A 22387-nucleotide genomic window follows, 5' to 3' on the forward strand; every position below is an offset into this window, starting at 1 on the left:
GCACTTTTATGTAGAAATCCATGATTAAATCGAGTATTCCTGACTAGTGATTTAAATCAAATCCACCCTGCCAAAACATAATTTAACTCTTTCTCCGTTCAAAGAAAGCAGCCATAATTCTACAAACTTTGAGGGAGACCAGGGCACAATTGACAGGTCCACGTGATACCATCATTAACAATCTCTTTGAATGGGACCCGCGTGTAGATACAGTCAACTTCGGACTATGTCGCATATCTTTGACGAGTGCCCGCTGACTTATTTCGATGGCAGGCTACCGGCTCTTCATCTGACTGATGATGATGCTATTAAATGGCTGGGCAGACTGTGCATACTCAGAGATTAACAATGATACTTTTGTCCATTCCTAAATCTCAAATAGCTTATGCTTTGGAAGATAAGCCATGGAAGAGAGTACTATGAACAACATTCATGGTACCTGGCCCAGTAAACATACACATGAATACATTTACTCATGGGGGTAGTTCTGTTTCCAGGATTGACTGTATCAGTAAGTGAAGTTATTTATAGCTGTTTGTGTAATAAGCTTGTAAAATGTGTGGTGTGTCCTTCTGTAGTGGCAAGTACACAGAAGATAACAGCCAGCTGCTACTGCCAGTTAGTGGAATTACTCCTTTAGATCAAGCCTTAAAGGTCTGGATTTTGGTCTGAAGACCCTAGATTCAAACCCTACTGACAATCCTGTAAGCATAATAACGCCTACCATGGATCGTGCCCCATATGAGGGGAGCAAGCAATGTTTCTAGACATTAATGAACAACAAGATATTAGAAACAATGTGCAACTCATGTCAAATTACATAGGTTGTGATTACTTTTTCCAATGTGCTTTTCTGGGAAATTTCTAAGGTGATGTTAGTTATTGAGATCTGAAATAGCCTAGCACAAAAATCACAACAATTCTGTTTTGAGGGTTGCAAAGGAAACAAGTAAGCAGCAGCAAGAGCTGTTTGTCATTTGGTGTGTATATGTACTATAGCCTGTCTATCATAATCAAGAGGATGCCCAGAACCTTGCCTAATTAAAAAATAGATATATTGTATGTGTCACTATTGTCACAACTTCTAGAGGGGCTGCAAAAATGGTTAACCTTTCGGTCAAGTGTTTGGCAAGCTGCTTCCTCCAAGTGTTATCTGCCCCAGAGCCGAACAGCACCATTTCCAAACGCACCTGAGTTATGCCAGCTCAGGGAGCTATTCTTGAACCCGTGTCTAAGTGTGCGTCACCAATGCCAAATCTCCAGGCAGCTGTGAAACTAGATTTTAATGAGAACTGAAATGATCAGCCAAACTGTAATTGCAAATGACTGCTTGGTTAGACTTTGATGCCTATGAGATATCTAATTAGAAAATTGTAGTCTGAAAAATATTTATAAAATTATACCCATCTTTCTTAAATCATCAGGTCTCGAGGGAGGCAGATATTTGAATTCTGTACTCAGTTTCTTGGAATATTTGCTTGAAAATATATCTTGTTCTTTTATGCACACTGCATATTTAGGGCTCATGGTTTGTTCGTGCCAAATCTTATGAATGTCTGTCTGAGAGAATGTTTGCAAATTTGGTCCCAAAGTTAAGAAAACTACACATTTTTTCCCCCTCTAATTAGACAATATTTTCCTGGTTTTTCCAATTTTTAAGAGAGTCTTCTGGTTTTTTTTTTCCCCTACCAGCTATAGTATGCCTAGTAGCCAGCTTTTTTACTTAAAATCTTGTACTTGAGTGAATAACTTGCTCTTTTCTCAAAACCCAATAAGAGTAAGAAAACCTCTGATGTTCTGTTTGACTAGGCCACACTATCCCTGAAACACATTTCCCTTATCATGTTAGTAGCATTAAGGAATTGTTTAAAAAAATTAAGCTGTGACTCCATCAGGTCATATTTTAAATAAGAGTAAAACAAACATATTACATCTTTAGTCTTTCCAAATGGAGGAGATTTTTTTTTTTTTTTTTTTTTTTTTTTTTTTAAAGTGCAGCCCCTCTTTTTATGTACCAAAAGGCCCATATGTGCAGCATCTTTTTATAGACTAAAGTTCTTTTTGGGGGTACAGTGAAAGGCATTTTATTCAGATTAACTGTCTCTCAATAAAGTACACAGGATGGAGATGAAAGACTTAATGAAGAGAACAGGAGTACTTGTGGCACCTTAGAGACTAACAAATTTATTAGGTCATAAGCTTTCGTGGGCTACAGCCCACTTCATCGGATGCATAGATTGGAACATATCGTAAGAAGAGATTTTTGTGTGTGTGTATATATATATATTATATACACACACACACACACAGAAGGGGGAAGTTGCCATACAAACTGTAAGAGACTAATTAATTAAGATGAGCTATTATCAGCAGGAGGAAAAAAAATCTTTTGTAGTGATAATCAAGATGGCCCATTTAGACAGTTGACAAGAAGGTGTGAGGATACTTAACGTAGGGAAATAGATTCAATATGTGTAATGACCCAGCCACTCCCAGTCTATTCAAACCCAAGTTAATGGTATCTAGTTTGCATATTAATTCAAGCTCAGCAGTTTCTCATTGGAGTCTGTTTTTGAAGCTTTTCTGTTGCAAAACTGCCACCCTTAAATCTTTTACTTAGTGGCCAGAGAAGTGTTCTCCTACCGGTTTTTGAATGTTGATTCCTGATGTCAGATTTGTATATTTATTTATTCTTTTGCATAGAGACTGTCCGGTTTGGCCAATGTACATGGCAGAGGGACATTGCTGGCACATGATGGCATACATCACATTGGTAGATGTGCAGGGGAACAAGCCCCTGATGGCATGGCTAATGTGATTAGGTCCTATGATGCTGTGACTTGAATAAATGTGAACAGAGTTGGCATCAGGCTTTGTTGCAAGAATAGGTTCCTGGGTTAGTGTTTTTGTTGTAATGCATCCGATGAAGTGAGCTGTAGCTCACGAAAGCTTATGCTCAAATAAATTGGTTAGTCTCTAAGGTGCCACTAGTACTCTTAGTCTCTAAGGTGCCACAGAGGCTGCTACTCTGAAACCTGTCATTATGCAAGGCACTGCATTTAGCCGTATGGAGTGGAAATCTATCAACTGCATGAAAAAACTCATACAGATACAGACAGACATCTTCCTTTCCAAATGCAAACAGATGGACATCGTACCAAAAGGACTGAAGGTAAAAAATCCATTACAATCTACATACGATACAGAGTATGCTGACAGCTTGTGCCACACGCTCTCAAAGAAACTGCGGAACCACCTGATCAACATCCTCTACAGCAAACAGGGAAAGATTAAGAATGAGCTCTCAAAACTGGATACTCTCATAAAAAAACAACCTTCCACACAAACTTCCTTGTGGCTGGACTTTACAAAAACTAGACAAGCCATTTACAACACACACTTTGCTTCTCTACAAAAGAAAAAGGACACTAAACTATCTAAACTACTACATACCACAAGAGGCCACAGCAATGGTTCCCTTAACCCACCCAGCAATATTGTCAATCTATCCAACTACACTCTTAGCCCAGCAGAAGAATCTGTCCTATCTCGGCGCCTCTCCTTCTGCCCCTCCACCCCCACGAACATGATACAGTTCTGTGGTGACCTAGAATCCTATTTTTGACGTCTCCGACTCAAGGAATATTTCCAACACACCTCTGAACAACATACTAATCCACAGAGACCTTCCTACCAACACTACAAAAAGAAGGATTCTAGGTGGACTCCTCCTGAAGGTCGAAACAATAGACTGGACTTCTACATAGAGTGCTTCCGCTGACATGCACGGGCTGAAACTGTGGAAAAGCAGCATCACTTGACCCATAACCTCAGCCGTGCAGAACACAATGCCATCCACAGCCTCAGAAACAACTCTGACATCATAATCAAAAAGGCTGACAAAGGAGGTGCTGTCGTCATCATGAATTGGTCGGAATATGAACAAGAGGCTGCTAGGCAGCTCTCCAACACCACTTTCTACAAGCCATTACCCTCTGATCCCACTGAGGGTGACCAAAAGAAACTACACCATCTGCTCAAGAAACTCCCTGATAAAGCACAAGAACAAATCCTCACAGACACACCCCTGGAACCCCGACCTGGGGCATTCTATCTGCTACCCAAGATCCATAAACCTGGAAATCCTGGACGCCCCATCATCTCAGGCACTGGCACCCTGACAGCAGGACTGTCTGGCTATGTAGACTCCCTCCTCAGGCCCTACGCTACTAGCTCTCCCAGCTATCTTCAAGACACCACTGACTTCCTGAGGAAACTACAATCCATCGGTGATCTTCCCGAAAACACCATCCTGGCCACTATGGATGTAGAAGCCCTCTACACCAACATTCCACACAAAGATGGACTACAAGCCGTCAGGAACAGTATCCCCAATAATGTCACGGCAAACCTGGTGGCTGAACTTTGTGACTTTGTCCTCACCCATAACTATTTCACATTTGGGGACAATGTATACCTTCAAATCAGCGGCACTGCTATGGGTACCCGCATGGCCCCACAGTATGACAACATTTTTATGGCTGACTTAGAACAACGCTTCCTCAGCTCTTGTCCCCTAATGCCCCTACTCTACTTGCGCTATATTGATGACATCTTCATCATCTGGACCATCTGGAAAAGAAGACCTTGAGGAATTCCACCATGATTTTCCATCCCACCATCAACCTCAGCCTGGACCAGTCCACACAAGAGATCCACTTCCTGGACACTACGGTGCTAATAAACAATGGTAACATAACACCACCCTATACCGGAAACCTACTGACCGCTATTCCTAACTACATGCCTCCAGCTTTCACCCAGACCACACCACATGATCCATCGTCTACAGCCAAGCATTACAATACAACCACATTTGCTCCAACCCCTCAGACAGAGACAAACACCTACAAGATCTCTATCAAGCATTCTTACAACTACAGTACCCACCTGGTGAAGTGAAGAAACAAACTGACGGAGTCAGAAGAGTACCCAGAAGTCACCTACTACAGGACAGGCCCAAAAAAGATAATAACAGAACGCCACTAGCCATCACCTTCAGCCCCCAACTAAAACCTCTCCAACGCGTCATCAAGGATCTACAAGCTATCCTGAAGGATGACCCATCACTCTCACAAATCTTGGGAGACAGCCCAGTCCTTGCCTACAGGCAGCCCCCCAACCTGAAGCAAATACTCACCAGCAACCACACACCAGAACCACTAACCCAGGAACCTATCCTTGCAACAAAGCCCGTTGCCAACTGTGTCCGCATATCTATTCAGGGGACACCATCATAGGGCCTAATCACATCAGCCACACTATCAGAGGCTCTTTCACCTGCCATCATATGCCAGCAATGTGATATATGCCATCATGTGCCAGCAATGCCCCTCTGCCATGTACATTGGCCAAACTGGACATTCTCTACGTAAAAGAATAAATGGACACAAATCAGATGTCAAGAATTATAACATTCATAAACCAGTCGGAGAACACTTCAATCTCTCTGGTCACTTGATTACAGACCTAAAGGTCGCAATATTACAACAAAAAGACTTCAAAAACAGAGTCCAACGAGAGACTGCTGAATTGGAATTAATTTGCAAACTGGATACAATTAACTTAGGCTTGAATAGAGACTGGGAGTTGATGTGTCATTACGCAAAGTAAAACTATTTCCCCATGTTTATTTCCCCACCCCCACCCCCACCGTTTCTCAGAGGTTCCTGTTAACTGCTGGAAATGGCCCACCTTGATTATCACTACAAAAGGTTTTCTCCCCCCCTCCCCTGCTGGTAATAGCTCATCTTAAGTGATCACTCTCCTTACAGTGTGTATGATAACACTCATTTTTTCATGTTCTGTGTGTATATATAAATCTCCTCACTGTATTTTCCACTGAATGCATCCGATGAAGTGAGCTGTAGCTCACGAAAGCTTATGCTCAAATAAATTGGTTAGTCTAAGGTGCCACTAGTACTCCTTTTCTTTTTGTTTTTGTTGTGTGGTTGCTGGAGAGTATTTGCTTCAGGTTGGGGGGCTGTCTGTAAGCGAGGACTGGTCTGTCTCCCAAGATCTGTGAGAGTGAGGGATGAAGAGAGTATCTTCTTTAAGGGACTGGTTCTGCAAACCTGGTAACATGTAGTCCTTACTCACATGAGCAGTCCTATTCCTTTTGATGTCAATGAGACTACTCGTATGAGTAAGGTTTGGGGAGTCAGACCCTCAGTTAGATTTATTCTTTGACCTGATCCTTATTCACACACACCTTTAAGAATTCTGCCAATTATTCCACTTAAAAAGCCACAGAGAGAGACACAGAAACAGATCATAATTTTAGTCCTATCATGTTAATAAACTAATAAAACTCTAGGGATATTACAGCACTCTAATTGTCTTGATCTTGCTTGGTTAAATGTCATTATCCCTAGCTTCACAAGTAAACCTAGAGCAATTCATATTTCTTGCAAATAATTTATGCTATGACTATAGTCTTCTTATTCTTGAATTATCCACAGACATAACAAGTGATTTTTATTTTGTATTACAAACATGACTGTAATTAGCTCACTAGAAGTACCTGTATTCACTATGCGCACTGCGGTACCCCCTAAGTCACATGGTATTGTTTCTGCTCCCTGACTAGATGATGTAACTGTTACAAGGGGCAAGAGTCATTCTTGGCCCATGAATTACCCATGAGCAAGTTGCCACTTTTATGAATTCATTCACTATGTGTAATTATTTGTGCCATCTAAAGAGAGCTGTGACAGCACTTCTGCTGCTGCTCTTTATTCACATTAGCATTTGCAATACTTTTGCGTTCCGTGAACACTCTTGGGAACAACAAAACACCCATTTGCTTAGGAGTACGTGAATGGCGGATTGGGAGTTTGTTCTGAATTAAGTGCTGTATTATGTAAATATTTAATGTCCCATGGTGAACTACATTTTAAAAAATCCTGAAGAACTTGATTGACTAGATTAACATGGCAAGGGGAGAAAATCTCTCCCCACAAAATTGAAAGGAACAGAAACTGTAAAAGAAAAACATACCCCATAACTGGTGGCAGTCACTACAAATCTTGGCTTTTCAGTTATTTAAAAAAAAAAAAAAAAAAAAAAAAGAATAGTAATTAATGGTTTAGATGGAAAGTATTTAATGTAAATGCTAAATGGAGGGGTTTGTTCTTATTCAGCCTTCTTACAATATTTTGAAAGTGAGCTGCAATTTCAACCACATGAGGCATGAAATCAATTAAAGAACGTTTATGCTTCAGCACACTTGTAACTACGCCGTTTAAAATTGTCAATTTACGCTTTAATACATTTTTGTTAATTTCCCAATCTGGATGTGTAATAACTAAAGATATGAACACACAGCATAAGCGTGTCTCTCTAAACCATTTAGTCTTCCTAGATTTTCCTGATAAAAGGCCAGTTTAACTGGTTTGAATTTTACCCCTGTACAAACAAGACACGCAAATTTAACTAATAGATCTACTACTGCAGACAAAACCACTAGCCTCTGGCCTTTTCATGACCCCTTTCTGATTAAATAGTATTATGCACTTTAATAGTTTAATTGCTGCACAAAGACTTTAGTGGAGCAAATAGGACATTTATATAAATAAGGTTTAGAACTGACAGCATTATAAAGGAGAAACTTTACACAAGCTGCGTTCTCCACTGTTGGACACAGTATTGCTGTAGGTACAGACAAGGGATACAATCATCGTTCCTGATCCACATGTGGGCGGTACTCCATCTACAGAATAGGGAGGAGGGCAGCTTCCTCTACAGCACCATTTCTGCTATTACCTTGGATTCTGCGGAGTAGGGACCGTTCCATGAGCCCTGGAATGAAATCCTGGCGTTACTGATGTTAATGGGAGTTTTGTAATTGGCTTGAGTGAGGCCAAGATTTCACTCCTGAACGCCACAAGGGGAGCAGGGAGGCACACTGTTCTCTCCACCAGCTGTGCAGTGCTCAGCACTGAAAGAAAGCACAGCTCTACTATCTTAGCAAGCAGAAATGTATTTCAGTTCATATAATTCTCCAAGAAAATGCCAATATACCTGGACTGGAGCAGAATCACATGGAAATGAGAGATGCTTGAGTTAAAGCATGAACCCAATTAAGGATTCTACAGGCAAATATTTGTTTAACCTAGGACTTGTCTACACGGAGAAGCACTGCACACGGCAAGGATGTGATTACTAACCATGCCCATAACATTGCACATTAATTGACCCATATAGACCCTGCCGGTGCACACTAAAGGTTCCCTAGCACACTTTAACATAGTACTGTTAAAAACAGCATACGTTAAAGCTCACTAGGGAACCTTTAGTGCGCATCAGCAGGGTCTACACAAACCAATTAATGCGCAACATGTCCGTGTGCTTTAGAAATCACCTCCGGCAGGGTCCATTACCCTGCTGTTTAGACAAGCCCTTATATTAACTGGCAAACAAAAACTATATTTAGTGACTTATGTTTGCAGGAGGACACAACCCACCCACACAAATCTTTAAAAGTACGACCATAAAAAGCTGGGAGAACAGACTCCTTTCTGCCTTCATATGGCTTACAACTCTGTCAATAAAACACTCCAGTGTGCCATTTCCATCTCCAAGAGACACCCAAAAGCAACACGAACCAGCTCCATCAAACTTGCACTCTAATGCAAAACCTTAACAGTGACCTCATATGTATGTTAGTTCTATCAACAGATCAGAAGACTGATTGTCACACACAACATTCACTGAGGCAAGTTCTTTCGGTTCTACACAGCTGAATGCTGAATTTGGGTATCAAACCTGGCAGAATACGACTGCAGGTACAAGTGATCTCAGGGGCATTACCATAGGAACTGTTTCTCATTTTAGGTCCATTAAAAGCTTGTGGGTCAAGAATCTGTTTAATAGTACAAAAACTGTAGACCAACACTTCACAGTTGTTACAAAGTACGATGCCAAAGACACATACTGAAGCAATGACTACAGCACAGAAAATGAAGTTCTGTTTTTCATTACTTTAGGTTACAAAGCTCAACAATTGCACTGAGCCTCCCACAATTCTTCTCTTCTGACTTTTGCACTCCCAATATAAAAACAACAAACAAACCCTCCATGCTTCCTATTTATGTTCACATGCTATTAAATTCATGTCTCGTTAAAACAAACACCTGCAGAGTCTTTATAGTCTTAATGTCTTCTACACTGTTTAGAAAATGTTTTTTCTTATATCAAGTACAGCATGCTTAGTTTCTCTAGCGTACACTTAACTATTTCACAGTGGAACAGACAACCCTTTTCCTGACCTGCTCCTGCTAGGCCAGGCTTGTTTAATGGTGCTCCTCCTCTCTCCCCCCCGTCTTCTCTCCCATTGAATACAGACAGGTTTCAGAGTAGCAGCCGTGTTCGTCTGTATCCGTAAAAAGAAAAGGAGTACTTGTGGCACCTTAAAGACTAACAAATTTATTAGAGCATAAGCTTTCGTGAGCTACAGCGCACTCTCACGAAAGCTTATGCTCTAATAAATTTGTTAGTCTAAGGTGCGACAAGTACTCCTTTTCTTTTTATTGAATACAGAGTAAATCATCTCAAACTGCCAAATCCAAACAACCAAATAAAATTCTTCCAGCTGTCTGTGCAAAAAGAAAAAATGGGAAGTCAGTGCAAGGCCAGTTGCATTTGCTGTTGGCAAATGCTCTTACACACAGCTCAGTGGTTAGTTCTTGTTTTTTAAAATGTGGTACTAGAAACCTCAGGGTTGGGGTTAGTTACCCTCTGGGGTTTGGCACATCTGTAGTTGCAAACCAGACCATTTGAATCCACAGCATCCAATACATCATTTTCTATGAAATTACAAGGCCTGGGTGCCAAGAAATGTTAGGATGAAGTGGTTTAAAGGATGTACTTTAAGATGTAAGATGTACTTTAACAAGAATGGTGTCCTTAAAAAAAAAAAATTTTGTCATTAACATACCTGACCTTTCCATGCCTATATTAATAAACCTTCTTCATAACCTGTATCTGTTACTTTTAAAAGATCCATTGGTGTTTGGTCAACCTCTTATCATAATCTGTGCATAGATTTTGTTCAAATTCCAAAAATGGTCACCACACATTATAAAATCTACTTGATCCTGATATAAGGCTGTCATTTTTCTATTAAATGGGCTTCCCGTACTTTATTTCTCCATGTCACTGATGTTAGGGGATCTGTCCTTGTCCAAAAACAAACTAATCTCACATCAGGTAATTGTCTTATCAGTGGGTCCTTCCTCAAGTCAATAATCTCTAAAGTAATAGAGCCACTTTGGATTCTGTGGGTAGCCGAACTTCAGATGTCTTGAAAGTTCTATTTGTTATTTTCCTCCAAAAGACTATTGCCTTAAGGCATTCCCACCATAATGCAGGAAGGTCCCTATTCTTCCACATCCTTTTCAGTACTTATGACTAGAGCTCAGCAAATAATGGGGTTTTTTGGTTCAAGAACCAAACCAAAAAATCCAAAAGAAAATCCAGTTCGATTCAAACCAAATCAATTGGCGGGGGGGGGGGGGGGGGGGGGGGGGGGGGGGAGGAGACTCTGGTTTTGATTTGGCTGTTTTTCACCCTTTGTGGGTTTTTTAAAATAGGCTAAATTTGAAATAAAAATATTGGTTTGATTAAAAAAATTGAAGCATTTAGTTTCAACTCCCTCTCTCCTCCCAACCAAAACTATTAGACAAATTCAATCCAAATTTGGCCAAAAGTTTTTGGCTCTGAAAAATGCATTTTTTATGAAAAACCATTTGTCTATGTAACAGAGTGGCTTGCCTCTTAAAAGGCTGGAGGGCCTGTGGCTAGCCAACTCTGATAACTAATGAGGCACTACTGGGAAAGATCAAGTGACTTACTGATAAAGAGAAGCGGGAGGAAGTTCAGGAGATGACAGGTTTCAGAGTAGCAGCCATGTTAATCTGTATCCGCAAAAAGAAAAGGAGTACTTGTGGCACTTTAGAGACTAACAAATTTATCTGAGCATAACCTTTCGTGAGCTACAGCTCACTTCATAGGATGCATCCGATGAAGTGAGCTGTAGCTCACGAAAGGTTATGCTCAAATAAATTTGTTAGTCTCTAAGGTGCCCCAAGTACTCCTCTTCTTTTTTCAGGAGATGAGAGGCTCCTACAGGAAAGACCCTGACATCAGGAGAGTTTGGAGTCCAGTGAGGGGGAGGCTCCTGGGGGAAACTCTGCCTGGCTTTGCACTGGGAGGCCAAAGCTGGAAAGCTGAGCTCTAGTTAGGAAGAGCTGGGAAGGCTGGCTGAGAGAACAGAGCGGGACAGAAAAGAACTCCGGTTATGATATAAGATGCCAGAGCTATATATGAACATTAGTGTTCTTGTTTTGTGGTTATTTTGGGAAACTGAGGATTGTTTTGAACTGTTACTGTTATTAAACCAGTCCCAGGCAGGGGTGGTATTAACCCAGAGGGAAGCCATTATGCCATTCTAAAAGGGCTGTGAAGGGGGGAAAACAGAGGCAGGGTGCTGCAGAGTGACCTTTGGGCACAAGAGAGCACTCAGGAGGCAGCGGCCAAGTTACAGTCAAGTTTTGCCCAGCTCTATTAATGACTCTTTAAATACATTTTATATGAAGTAAGGTACCATTCATAAAGGATAATAATTTTTCTTAATGGTTACACAACTAGATGAGTCCTTCCTCCAGATATTTTCCCCAATCATAGAACTGGAGGGGACCTCGGGAGGTCATCTAGTCCAGTCTCCTGCTACTCTTGGCAGGACTAAGTATTATCTCGACCATCCCTGACAGGTGTTTATCTAACTTTCTGAGATAAATGAAGGGGGTAGGGAGGTAGCTCCCTTTTATGGACTATAAAATCCCTCTTAGTAGCTGTTCTCTACTTGCTTTACCTCTAAAGGGTTAAAAGTCTCACTGCGATGCATAGGTAAAAGGAAGTGAGTGGGCACCTGGCCAAAAGAGCCAATGGGAAGGCTAGAACTTTTTAAAATTGAAACAAGACTCCCCTTTTGTCTGTCTGTTGTTCTCAGGGAGAAACAGACACAGAACAACTATGCTGTGAGAAACTTGGGGCCAGGTTTGAAAAATCATCGGTATCATATGTAGAAACTCCTCATTTGAAATCCCAGATAGGTATGTAGATCAGGAAATGTCTAGGAAGACATGATTAGGTTTCTCTTTTTATGGCTTGTGGATTCTTCTGGGCTAACCCCAAATGCTCCTGATTTGCTTGTAACCTTTAAGCTGGACCGCAAGAATGTTATTCTTGATGCTTAATCCTTGTAAGTGTTTTTTTGTTTTTTTAAAATCTAGCAGTAGCCTGAGTTTCCAGATGTATTTTCTCTCTTTATTTTTAATAAAATTTACCTTTTTTAAAAACAGGATTTGATTTGTGTGTCCTAAGAGGTTTGTGCACATGTTGTTTAATTAGCTGGTAGCAACAGCTGATTTCCTTTGTTTTCTTTCTCAGCTCTCCCCTGGGGGAGAGGGGGCAGGGAGGTGATGAAAGGGCTTGAGGGTACCCCACAGGAAGGATTCCCAAGTGCACCTTCCTGGGTCCTCAAAGGGGTTTTGCACTTGGGTGGTGGCAACATCTACCCATCCAAGGTCAGAGAAAAGCTGTAACCTTGGGAGTTTAGTACAAGCCTGGAGTGGCCAGTATTAATTTTTAGAATCCTTGCGGGCCCCCACCTTCTGCACTCGAAGTGGCAGAGTGGGGAAATCAGCCTTTACACCTGCTCTTAAAAATCTCCAATGATGGAGATTCCACAACCTCTGTAGGCAATTTATTCCAGTGCTTAACCACCCTGACAGCTGGGAAGTTTTTCCTAACGTCCAACCTAAACCGTCCTTACTGGAACCTAAGCCCATAGCTTCTTGTCCTGGCCTCAGAGGTTAAGGAGAACAATTTTTCTCCCTCCTCCGTGTATCAACATTTTATGTACTTGAAAACTGTTGTGTCTCTTCTCCAGACTAAACAAACACTATTTTTTTCCCAATCTTCCCTCATAGGTCATGTTTTCATCTTTCCTGAAATGTGGCTCCCAAAACTGGACACAATACTCCAAGGTGATTTATTTCAGATCCTTTCCTCATTTTTCTATAAAGGTATTCTTATATTCTAGATACCTCAGTAACAATTTGTTATACCTGTGTTTCTTAACGTTTTGAGGTTGGTGACCCCTTATTCAAAGTGAAAAACGTTCACAGCCCTTATATTTACTATAAAAGATATTAAAGAGTATCAATGATAGGTCTGTATAATTTCTGTATGTTTTTGCAAGAGGTTGACAGAGACTACTAGACTTTCAGAGGCAAGAGGGTGCAGGGAGCGGGGGAGTTAGTTTTTCTTTGTTTCAGATTGTACTAAAATTTCCAATACCTCGCAACCCCCTTGATTGCCTTTTCTGAACCCTTCTGGTTCATGACCCACTGGTTTAGAAACACTATTATACTATGTGGAGATCAGGTCCTTTGAGGTGGCCTTTTTAGAGTTAGGGATTTTATCCTTGTTAACAGTCTTCTGAAATCTGGACTTTCTACATGGGTTTTGATACAATGCTTTAGTTGCAAAATAGCTAATGCTAGCGTATCAATACACAGCATAAGTTCTTTGATGTTAATTTCCATAATTGAATCATTACAGAATATTTGGCCAATGGTTGTATAGCTTTGCACCTCAAACATGATATATTGTATTAAACAGGCCTGGTTGTCTTTAACTGCCTATTATGGTAAGTCTTCTTTATTAATCAGAGCTGAGAAAAGCTTGGTTATTTTACTTCAGTTCTGTTTTAGCTAGGATGACCAGATGTCCCGATTTTATAGGGACAGTCCTGATAGTCAGGGCTTTTTCTCATATAGACACCTATTATTGCCCATCTTCTGTCCCAATTTTTCACATTTGCTATCTGGCCACCTAGTTTTAGCCAGTTAGGTGCTTGGGGCAAATAGTGAAACTGGAAACTTTTTTTTGTGAATAATAATGACAGAAAAAACTCTGCCACCTCTGGCATATTCAGCAGCAAATTCTGAGAGATATTTTGTCTTACAAAAAAAAACCCTCGTGGATTGTGTTAAATAAGTTAAACCTTTAAGGAAGCCATTGTGAGACACATATTTAATAAATATCACAGGCACATAAGAAAACATAAAATAATTGCTGGTAAAGTTAACAAATAACACAAATTAGTTAAATGGTAAATGACAGATCAGTTCTAAAGAGTGATCTGGATTGCATGGACTCATTTGAACAGCATGCATTTTAATACTGCTGAATACAAAGTGATATACACAGTACCCAGTAAAATAATTTCACTTACAAGATCAGGGAGTGTATTTTGGAGAGCCAGGCTTAGGGGGTTATGGTGGATATCAGCTGACCATGAGCTCCGACATAGTGGCTAATAGAACAAATGCTATTCTTCGATATTTAAGGTGGTGTTATTTTAAGACCATTACTGGAATGCAGTACTCAGTTTTGGTGTCTGTACTTCAAAAAGGATGTCAATGAATAGGAGAAAGTTCAGAAAAGAGCTACAAGAATGATTTTGAGGTCCGGAACATCTCTCTTAAGAGTGGGAAAAACTTAAGAAACTTGATCTAATGAATTTTTCCAAGAGATGACTCATCATTGTCTGTAAGTGTACATGAAGAGATGATATTTAATAGAGGGCTCTGATCTGGCAGTCAAACAACAAGATTCAATTATTGGAAGCTGAAGCTAGACAAAGTCAGACTGGAAATGTGGTGTAAATGTTTAACAATGAGGGTTACAATTGAAATAATTTATCTAGAGAAATGGTGGATTTTCCATCACTTAAAGTCTTTAAATTAAGACTTGAGATATGCTATAGATCAAAGATAGATATGGGCTAGATGTAGAAGTTGCCTGGTGAAATTCTATGGCATATGTCATTCAGGTGATCGGACTAGATGATTATTATGGTCCCTTTCTGGCCTTAACATCTATGAATATGTGAAAGGTTTTTTTATTTCAATAGATTTTTATAGAATACAAATTCTTTAGTGTACTGATCAGTATCAGGGGTTTAAAGAGGGTACAGAACTGCCAAAATCCTTCCCACACTTTCACTTATTTAAGTTGGAGAATCTTAAAGAACCACACTCCACATTTTACTATCTCATAATAGTGTTTTCCCAGAGGGCCAACACTCCATGAAACTAGGACTAATAGCATCTAATTACTGACATATATATGAGTGACTAATATTAAAACACTGCCAAGATCAGACAAGCATTCCAAATCCATCATAGACTCAATGTACAATCTCATCCAAATATTAAATGTATAACATAAAGCCTTGTATTAACTGGGTTAACTATTTCATGGCTACTAACCCCTGTTATTCATCCTAAGGTTTTATTCTGCTGTCCCTCTCCATAATATCCGAGGGCCTTCCATGAGACATAGGCTGGGAATAGTGAAGTCCTTAATGGATTTCATAGAATATACTCTGTTTAGGGTAGGGATTATTTTTTGTTTGGTGATTTTTGGATTTGTTTTTCTTGTTTTGTTTGCAGATAGAGGGGTGTTGGTGGTATTTACAACAGAGGGAAGGTCATTCTGCTGGAAAGGTGGAAAGGCTTTGTCATTCAGAAAGAAGGTCTTGCAAATTCCTAAAGTTTGCCAGACTCTAGATTCCTTTTTGTTTCTTAACTGTTCCGACATCCTCCAGAGATTGTAAATTACAATTACTGCAAAACAGTATTTATGTTCTAGTTACATATGTATATTCCCATCTACATGTGTTTTAGAAGATTTGTGGGAAAATAAAAACTATTTAAAAAAAAAGTGAGGTAGCATTCATGTGTGGGAGTTCAGGCATGACCACATTCTATTCTATTTTGTTGCTGGGATGCTGTGTAGTAAGCGAAAGTAAAATGGGGACAGAGTAAGATGGTAGAAGGAAGAGGGGAAGAAGAGATGCATGTAAACCAAAGGGTAAGATGTGTAGAAGGAGAAGCAGGCAGAGAACATGTGCAATAATTAACAATTTACAGGGATATTTACAGGGTATTTACAGGGATGATCATTGTTCTGTGTTTGTACAGTGCCTAGCACAACAGGGTCCTCCTAGTTGATGACTAGGGCTCCTAGGTACTACGCAAGTACAATAATAAATAAAAACTGCACTCCAAAATTTCTGAATTCCCACCATATTTGTCTGTGTATGGGCAAGAAATTCCACTTAACACAAATATATTTAAAAAAATGAAATCCAACTGTCTGTCCATCTTCATATGCTAGAGAGGCAGTGAACATGGGGACCAGAAACTCACGAATTCTAAATCCACCTCTTCCACTTTACTATGTGGTACTGGGTGAGACCCTTCATTTCTCTTTTCCTTAGTTTCCCCATCTGCAGATCAGAGATAGTACTTACCCACCTGAGAGATTCTCACATGAAAGATGCTAGATAAGTGCAAAGTATGCAAGTTAAATCTAAAACTAACCTAAGAATTTGTGTTTTTCAGATTAAGTCCCTGTCAACAAGTTTCTCTCAATCTTTTGACAAAGTTTGTAGCAAAACTGCCTGTGGAAACAGCAACAGAACTATTGCCATACTGAATGGTTCTGGCATTATCTCCAGAATCTTGCTCTCCCAAGTACCAAAGCTGCAATATAAAAAGTATTATTAAGTATGAAAGCAATTCCTGTAGCTGCAGTGAAAAAAAAAAAAAAAAAAAGGATTTTTCTTCTATTTGATTTCTTTTTTGGTGGTTGTCACTGCTTTGTGCCAGCCAGTCACTTCATTTAGTATTCCAGCATGAGCCTAGTACAGCAATAAATAGCAGAGCAGAGCAAGTTGCATATTAACCCTTCTATGCATATGCTCAGCCTAATATGTTTTGGCTGAACAGCAAACCAAATTGCCCTGCTGATCCATCTCCAATTATTCTGCAACAGACATTCAGCCTGTAGTGCGCTTCAAAATGAAGGCTGAGATGTACCTTAATTAATTTTTAGTTAGATTACTAAACAGAGAAACAAACTGAAGAATAACAGAAGTGACAGGAGTGGCGCAGAACAGACAATGTTTTGAACTGTAGGGATTCATATCCAATATGTAAACCCCAGAGGGAAAATATCTCCATATGAAAATAAAATTGAAAATGATGTTGACTTTGTTAAAAGACCAGATGCGTTATTACGTCACTGAGTCTAATACCAGCACCAGCACCTAGTGCAGAGTAGACCAATTTGAAATATTCCACCAACTGTGTGGCTTGCAGTAAACTATAGCAGAAAGTTAGTTATAGTTTGGTAGGTCAGGAAATCTCCTGACAATTGACATATTCTTTTACTGATTGGAGAATTTGGCACATACATATATGATTTATCTTTCTACAGTATCATTCAGGCCCAAGTAGTGGCGTGCATTACAGAACATCATAGCATGTACACAATATTTTATGTAAGTAAATTATTTAGAAAACAATTTATTGTGCTCTAAATGTACTTACTTATGTAGGGTATTGTGAGATTTTGAATAGCAAAAGAAGAAGAATGAGAATGGGTGGGAAATAGGAAGCTTTGAGTAGTCTGAGAAAATTAGTGCACCCTCTGGGGAGAGCAGAATTAAAAGCAAAGGTAATGAGGTGAAGAATCACTATAATTATTCTTCTGTATTTGTACTACAGTAGCATCCAGATGGTCAGTTATGATAGGAGCTCCACTGTGCTGGATGCTGAACAAAACATAAGAAGAAGTTAGGATCTACAGGGGATCTTGAAGGAGAGAAATGTGTTGGATTCAGAAATGGGGAAGAAGCCGCTGAAGATTGGTGATGAATTTAAGAGGCAGCACCATTAAGGACGTCTGGGAAGAACTGTTCAGAATGGGGTAGGGAGAAGTAACTAGAAACAGTGGCTTAAGAGCTACGAAAAATTTAAGACAGACAAACAACTGGGTCAAATATGAAATCTTTTTTAAAAAAGAAGAGGTATAGTACCTGGCAGGCATGAGCAGAAAGAGATACGGATTGGTTCACCTGTAGTTAACATCACATGAACGGTGCAAAGTAGCATCCTGCAAAAGATGTTTCAGTGGTTATAGCAGCACATTTTCAAGACCAGATAGATGAGAGGCTAGTGTCCAGGTTAATACACCTAGGTTCTCAAAGAGGGGGCAACTGTTTGATTTGAGTCGGCAGGAGATGAGATGTTGGAGTTTTGGCCAATAATGCTTTCCTTATCAATTGGATATCAGTTTTGGCTAGGACGAACCTAAGGTCATTATGGCAGATTTGGGAGTTGATGAGATTGAGGCAGGCAGACAGACTGAACAGTGAATTGAGTATATCTGCAGAGAAAGGATACCCAAACTAAAATTCAGAAAAGAAATCAGTAGGGAGAGAAAGAGGGGCTAATGAGTGACTAGTAAAAGGCATTGTCATGAAGAAGACCTATTTATTGCCAAACACACACAAGTACACCTAGGATAGAGCAAAACTAAAAACAAACTGCCTGAGACTCCAGCAAACTACCCCAGGCAAGTGACAAGGACGCTGTGCTGAATGGCTCTTCCATCTGTGAAAATTGCCTTTTACATTAATTCCTCTAGGGAGAACACTGAGAAATTTAGGAAATCCCCACACATATATACAAACCAATTTAGATGCAATATGTGGTCTGGCACTAGCAAAAGAACACAACATTTTGCAGAGCTGTCCATAGTAAATCATTCAAGATGGTTTCTAGAGAGAAACTTGTTTTTGGAATTTTAGCTCCTACAGTAACCACACTTCAATTCCCATTCCACTACTTATGCCCAGTATCTAGAAGCTTCAGAAACAAACTGATGTGACAAATATAACTCTCCCTTTGAAAACAATTTGCCTCTAAAATATAGAGATGTCCATGCACTGGAAAAATATCCTTCCAACTTGCTATAAGCCCAACCAGAGGGCTAGACCCTGCAGTCCTTACTCAGCCAAAACTCCCACTGACTCAACGGGAGTATTGCATGACTACAAATTTCAAGAGAAGGCCCGTTGAATACTAATATATAGCAGGGGCTGCTTTTTTGGTAAATGCACGTGCACACTTGTGTGATAAGGCTGGAGGCAAACATGTGAACTGCTAACTTCTCTGACTAGCAGTTATATTATCCCCGATAATGTCACGGCTAACCTGGTGGCTGAACTTTGTGACTTTGTCCTTACCCATAACTATTCTACTCTACTTGCGCTATATTGATGACATCTTCATCATCTGGACCCATGGAAAAGAAGCCCTTGAGGATTTCCACCATGATTTCAACAATTTCCATCCCACCATCAACCTCAGCCTGGTCCAGTCCACACAAGAGATCCACTTCCTGGACACTACAGTGCTAATAAACAATGGTAACATAACACCACCCTATACCGGAAACCTACTGACCGCTATTCCTACCTACATGCCTCCAGCTTTCACCCTGACCACACCACACGATTCATCGTCTACAGCCAAGCTCTGCGATACAACCGCATTTGCTCCAATCCCTCAGACAGAGACAAACACCTACAAGATCTCTATCAAGCATTCTTACAACTACAATACCCACCTGCGGAAGTGAAGAAACAGATTGATAGAGCCAGAAGAGTTCCCAGAAGTCACCTACTACAGGACAGGCCTAACAAAGAAAATAACAGAACGCCACTAGCCATCACCTTCAGCCCCCAACTAAAACCCCTCCAACGCATTATTAAGGATCTACAACCTATCCTGAAGGATGACCCAACACTCTCACAAATCTTGGGAGATAGGCCAGTCCTTGCCTACAGACAACCCCCCAACCTGAAGCGAATATTCACCAACAACCACATACCACACAACAGAACCACTAACCCAGGAACCTATCCTTGCAACAAAGCCCGTTGCCAACTGTGCCCACATATCTATTCAGGGGACACCATCACAGGGCCTAATAACATCAGCCACACTATCAGAGGCTCGTTCACCTGCACATCCACCAATGTGATATATGCCATCATGTGCCAGCAATGCCCCTCTGCCATGTACATTGGTCAAACTGGACAGTCTCTACGTAAAAGAATAAATGGACACAAATCAGATGTCAAGAATTATAACATTCATAAACCAGTCGGAGAACACTTCAATCTCTCTGGTCACGCAATCAGAGACATGAAGGTCGCTATCTTACAACAAAAAAACTTCAAATCCAGAGTCCAGCGAGAAACTGCTGAATTGGAATTCATTTGCAAATTGGATACTATTAATTTAGGTTTAAATAGAGACTGGGAGTGGCTAAGTCATTATGCAAGGTAGCCTATTTCCCCTTGTTTTTTCCTCCCCCCCCCCCCCCGCAGACGTTCTGGTTAAACTTGGATTTATGCTGGAAGTGGCCCACCTTGATTGTCATGCACAGTGTGGGGAGAGTGGTCAGTTTGGATGAGCTATTGCCAGCAGGAGAGTGAGTTTGTGTGTGGGGGGGGGGGGGGTGAGAAAACCTGGATTTGTGCTGGAAATGGCCCACCTTGATTATCATGCACATTGTAGGGGGAGTGGTCACTTCGGATGAGCTATTACCAGCAGGAGAGTGAGTTTGTGTGTGTGGTTTTTGGAGGGGGGTGAGGGGGTGAGAGAACCTGGATTTCTGCAGGAAATGGCCCACCTTGATTATCATACACATTGTGAAGACAGTGGTCTCTTTGGATGGGCTATTACCAGCAAGAGAGTGAGTTTGTCTGTGGGGGGGCGGAGGGTGAGAAAACCTGGATTTGTGCTGGAAATGGCCCAACTTGATGATCACTTTAGATAAGCTATTACCAGCAGGAGAGTGGGGTGGGAGGAGGTATTGTTTCATGGTGTCTGTGTATATAATGTCTTCTGCAATTTCCACAGTATGCATCCGATGAAGTGAGCTGTAGCTCACGAAAGCTCATGCTCAAATAAACTGGTTAGTCTCTAAGGTGCCACAAGTCCTCCTTTTCTTTTTTCTATTTTACATTTGGGGACAATGTATACCTTCAGATCAGTGGCACTGCTATGGGTACCCGCATGGCCCCACAGTATGACAACATTTTTATGGCTGACTTAGAACAAAGCTTCCTCAGCTCTCGTCCCCTAACGCCCCTACTCTACTTGCGCTATATTGATAACATCTTCATCTGGATCCATGGAAAAGAAGCCCTTGAGGAATTTCACCATGATTTCAACAATTTCCAACCCACCATCAACCTCAGCCTGGTCCAGTCCACACAAGAGATCCACTTCCTGGACACTACAGTGCTAATAAACGATGGTCACATAAACACTACCCTATACCGGAAACCTTCTGACCGCTATTCCTAACTACATGCCTCCAGCTTTCACCCAGACCACACCACACGATCCATCGTCTACAGCCAAGCTCTGCGATTCAACCGCATTTGCTCCAACCCCTCAGACAGAGGCAAACACCTACAAGATCTCTATCAAGCATTCTTACAACTACAATACCCACCTGCGGAAGTGAAGAAACAGATTGATAGAGCCAGAAGAGTTCCCAGAAGTCACCTACTACAGGACAGGCCTAACAAAGAAAATAACAGAACACCACTAGCTGTCACCTTCAGCCCCCAACTAAAACCCCTCCAACGCATTATTAAGGATCTACAACCTATCCTGAAGGATGACCCAACACTCTCACAAATCTTGGGAGACAGGCCAGTTGCCTACAGACAGCCCCCCAACCTGAAGCAAATACTCACCAGCAACCACATACCACACAACAGAACCACTAACCCAAGAACCTATCCTTGCAACAAAGCCCATTGCCAACTGTGCCCACATATCTATTCAGGGGACACCATCACAGGGCCTAATAACATCAGCCACACTATCAGAGGCTCGTTCACCTGCACATCCACCAATGTGATATATGCCTTCATGTGCCAGCAATGCCCCTCTGCCATGTACATTGGTCAAACTGGACAGTCTCTACGTAAAAGAATAAATGGACACAAATCAGATGTCAAGAATTATAACATTCATAAACCAGTCGGAGAACATTTCAATCTCTCTGGTCACGCGATTACAGACATGAAAGTTGCAATATTACAACAAAAAAAACTTCAAATCCAGACTCCAGCGAGAAACTGGTGAATTGGAATCCATTTGGAAATTGGATACAATTAACTTAGGCTTGAATAGAGACTGGGAATGGCTAAGTCATTATGCAAGGTAACCTATTTCCCCTTGTTTTTTCCTACCCCCCCCCCCCCCCAGACGTTCTTGTTAAACCCTGGATTTGTCCTGGAAATGGCCCACCTTGATTATCATACACATTGTAAGGAGAGTGATCACTTTAGATAAGCTATTACCAGCAGGAGAGTGGG

The 22387-nt window shown here is 40.8% G+C and overlaps 1 protein-coding gene across 2 annotated transcripts in view; it reads right to left on the reverse strand.

Annotated features, from left to right (window-relative positions):
• ANO6 (anoctamin 6) overlaps positions 1-22387 on the reverse strand; it is a 128395-nt gene that overhangs the window by 102927 nt on the left and 3081 nt on the right. Inside the window, exon 2 of one of the 2 annotated variants that reach the window (XM_027826407.3) lies at positions 18017-18093. The exons of the other annotated variant lie outside the window; for it this stretch is intronic. Within the exon in view, the coding sequence (XP_027682208.2) occupies positions 18017-18092 (76 nt within the window). The 5' untranslated portion in view covers position 18093. The remainder of the gene's footprint in view (positions 1-18016; positions 18094-22387) is intronic. 2 annotated transcript variants of the gene reach the window in all.

The sequence above is a fragment of the Chelonia mydas genome, chromosome 1 (genome assembly GCF_015237465.2).
Source record: "Chelonia mydas isolate rCheMyd1 chromosome 1, rCheMyd1.pri.v2, whole genome shotgun sequence".
NCBI lineage: Eukaryota > Metazoa > Chordata > Testudines > Cheloniidae > Chelonia > Chelonia mydas.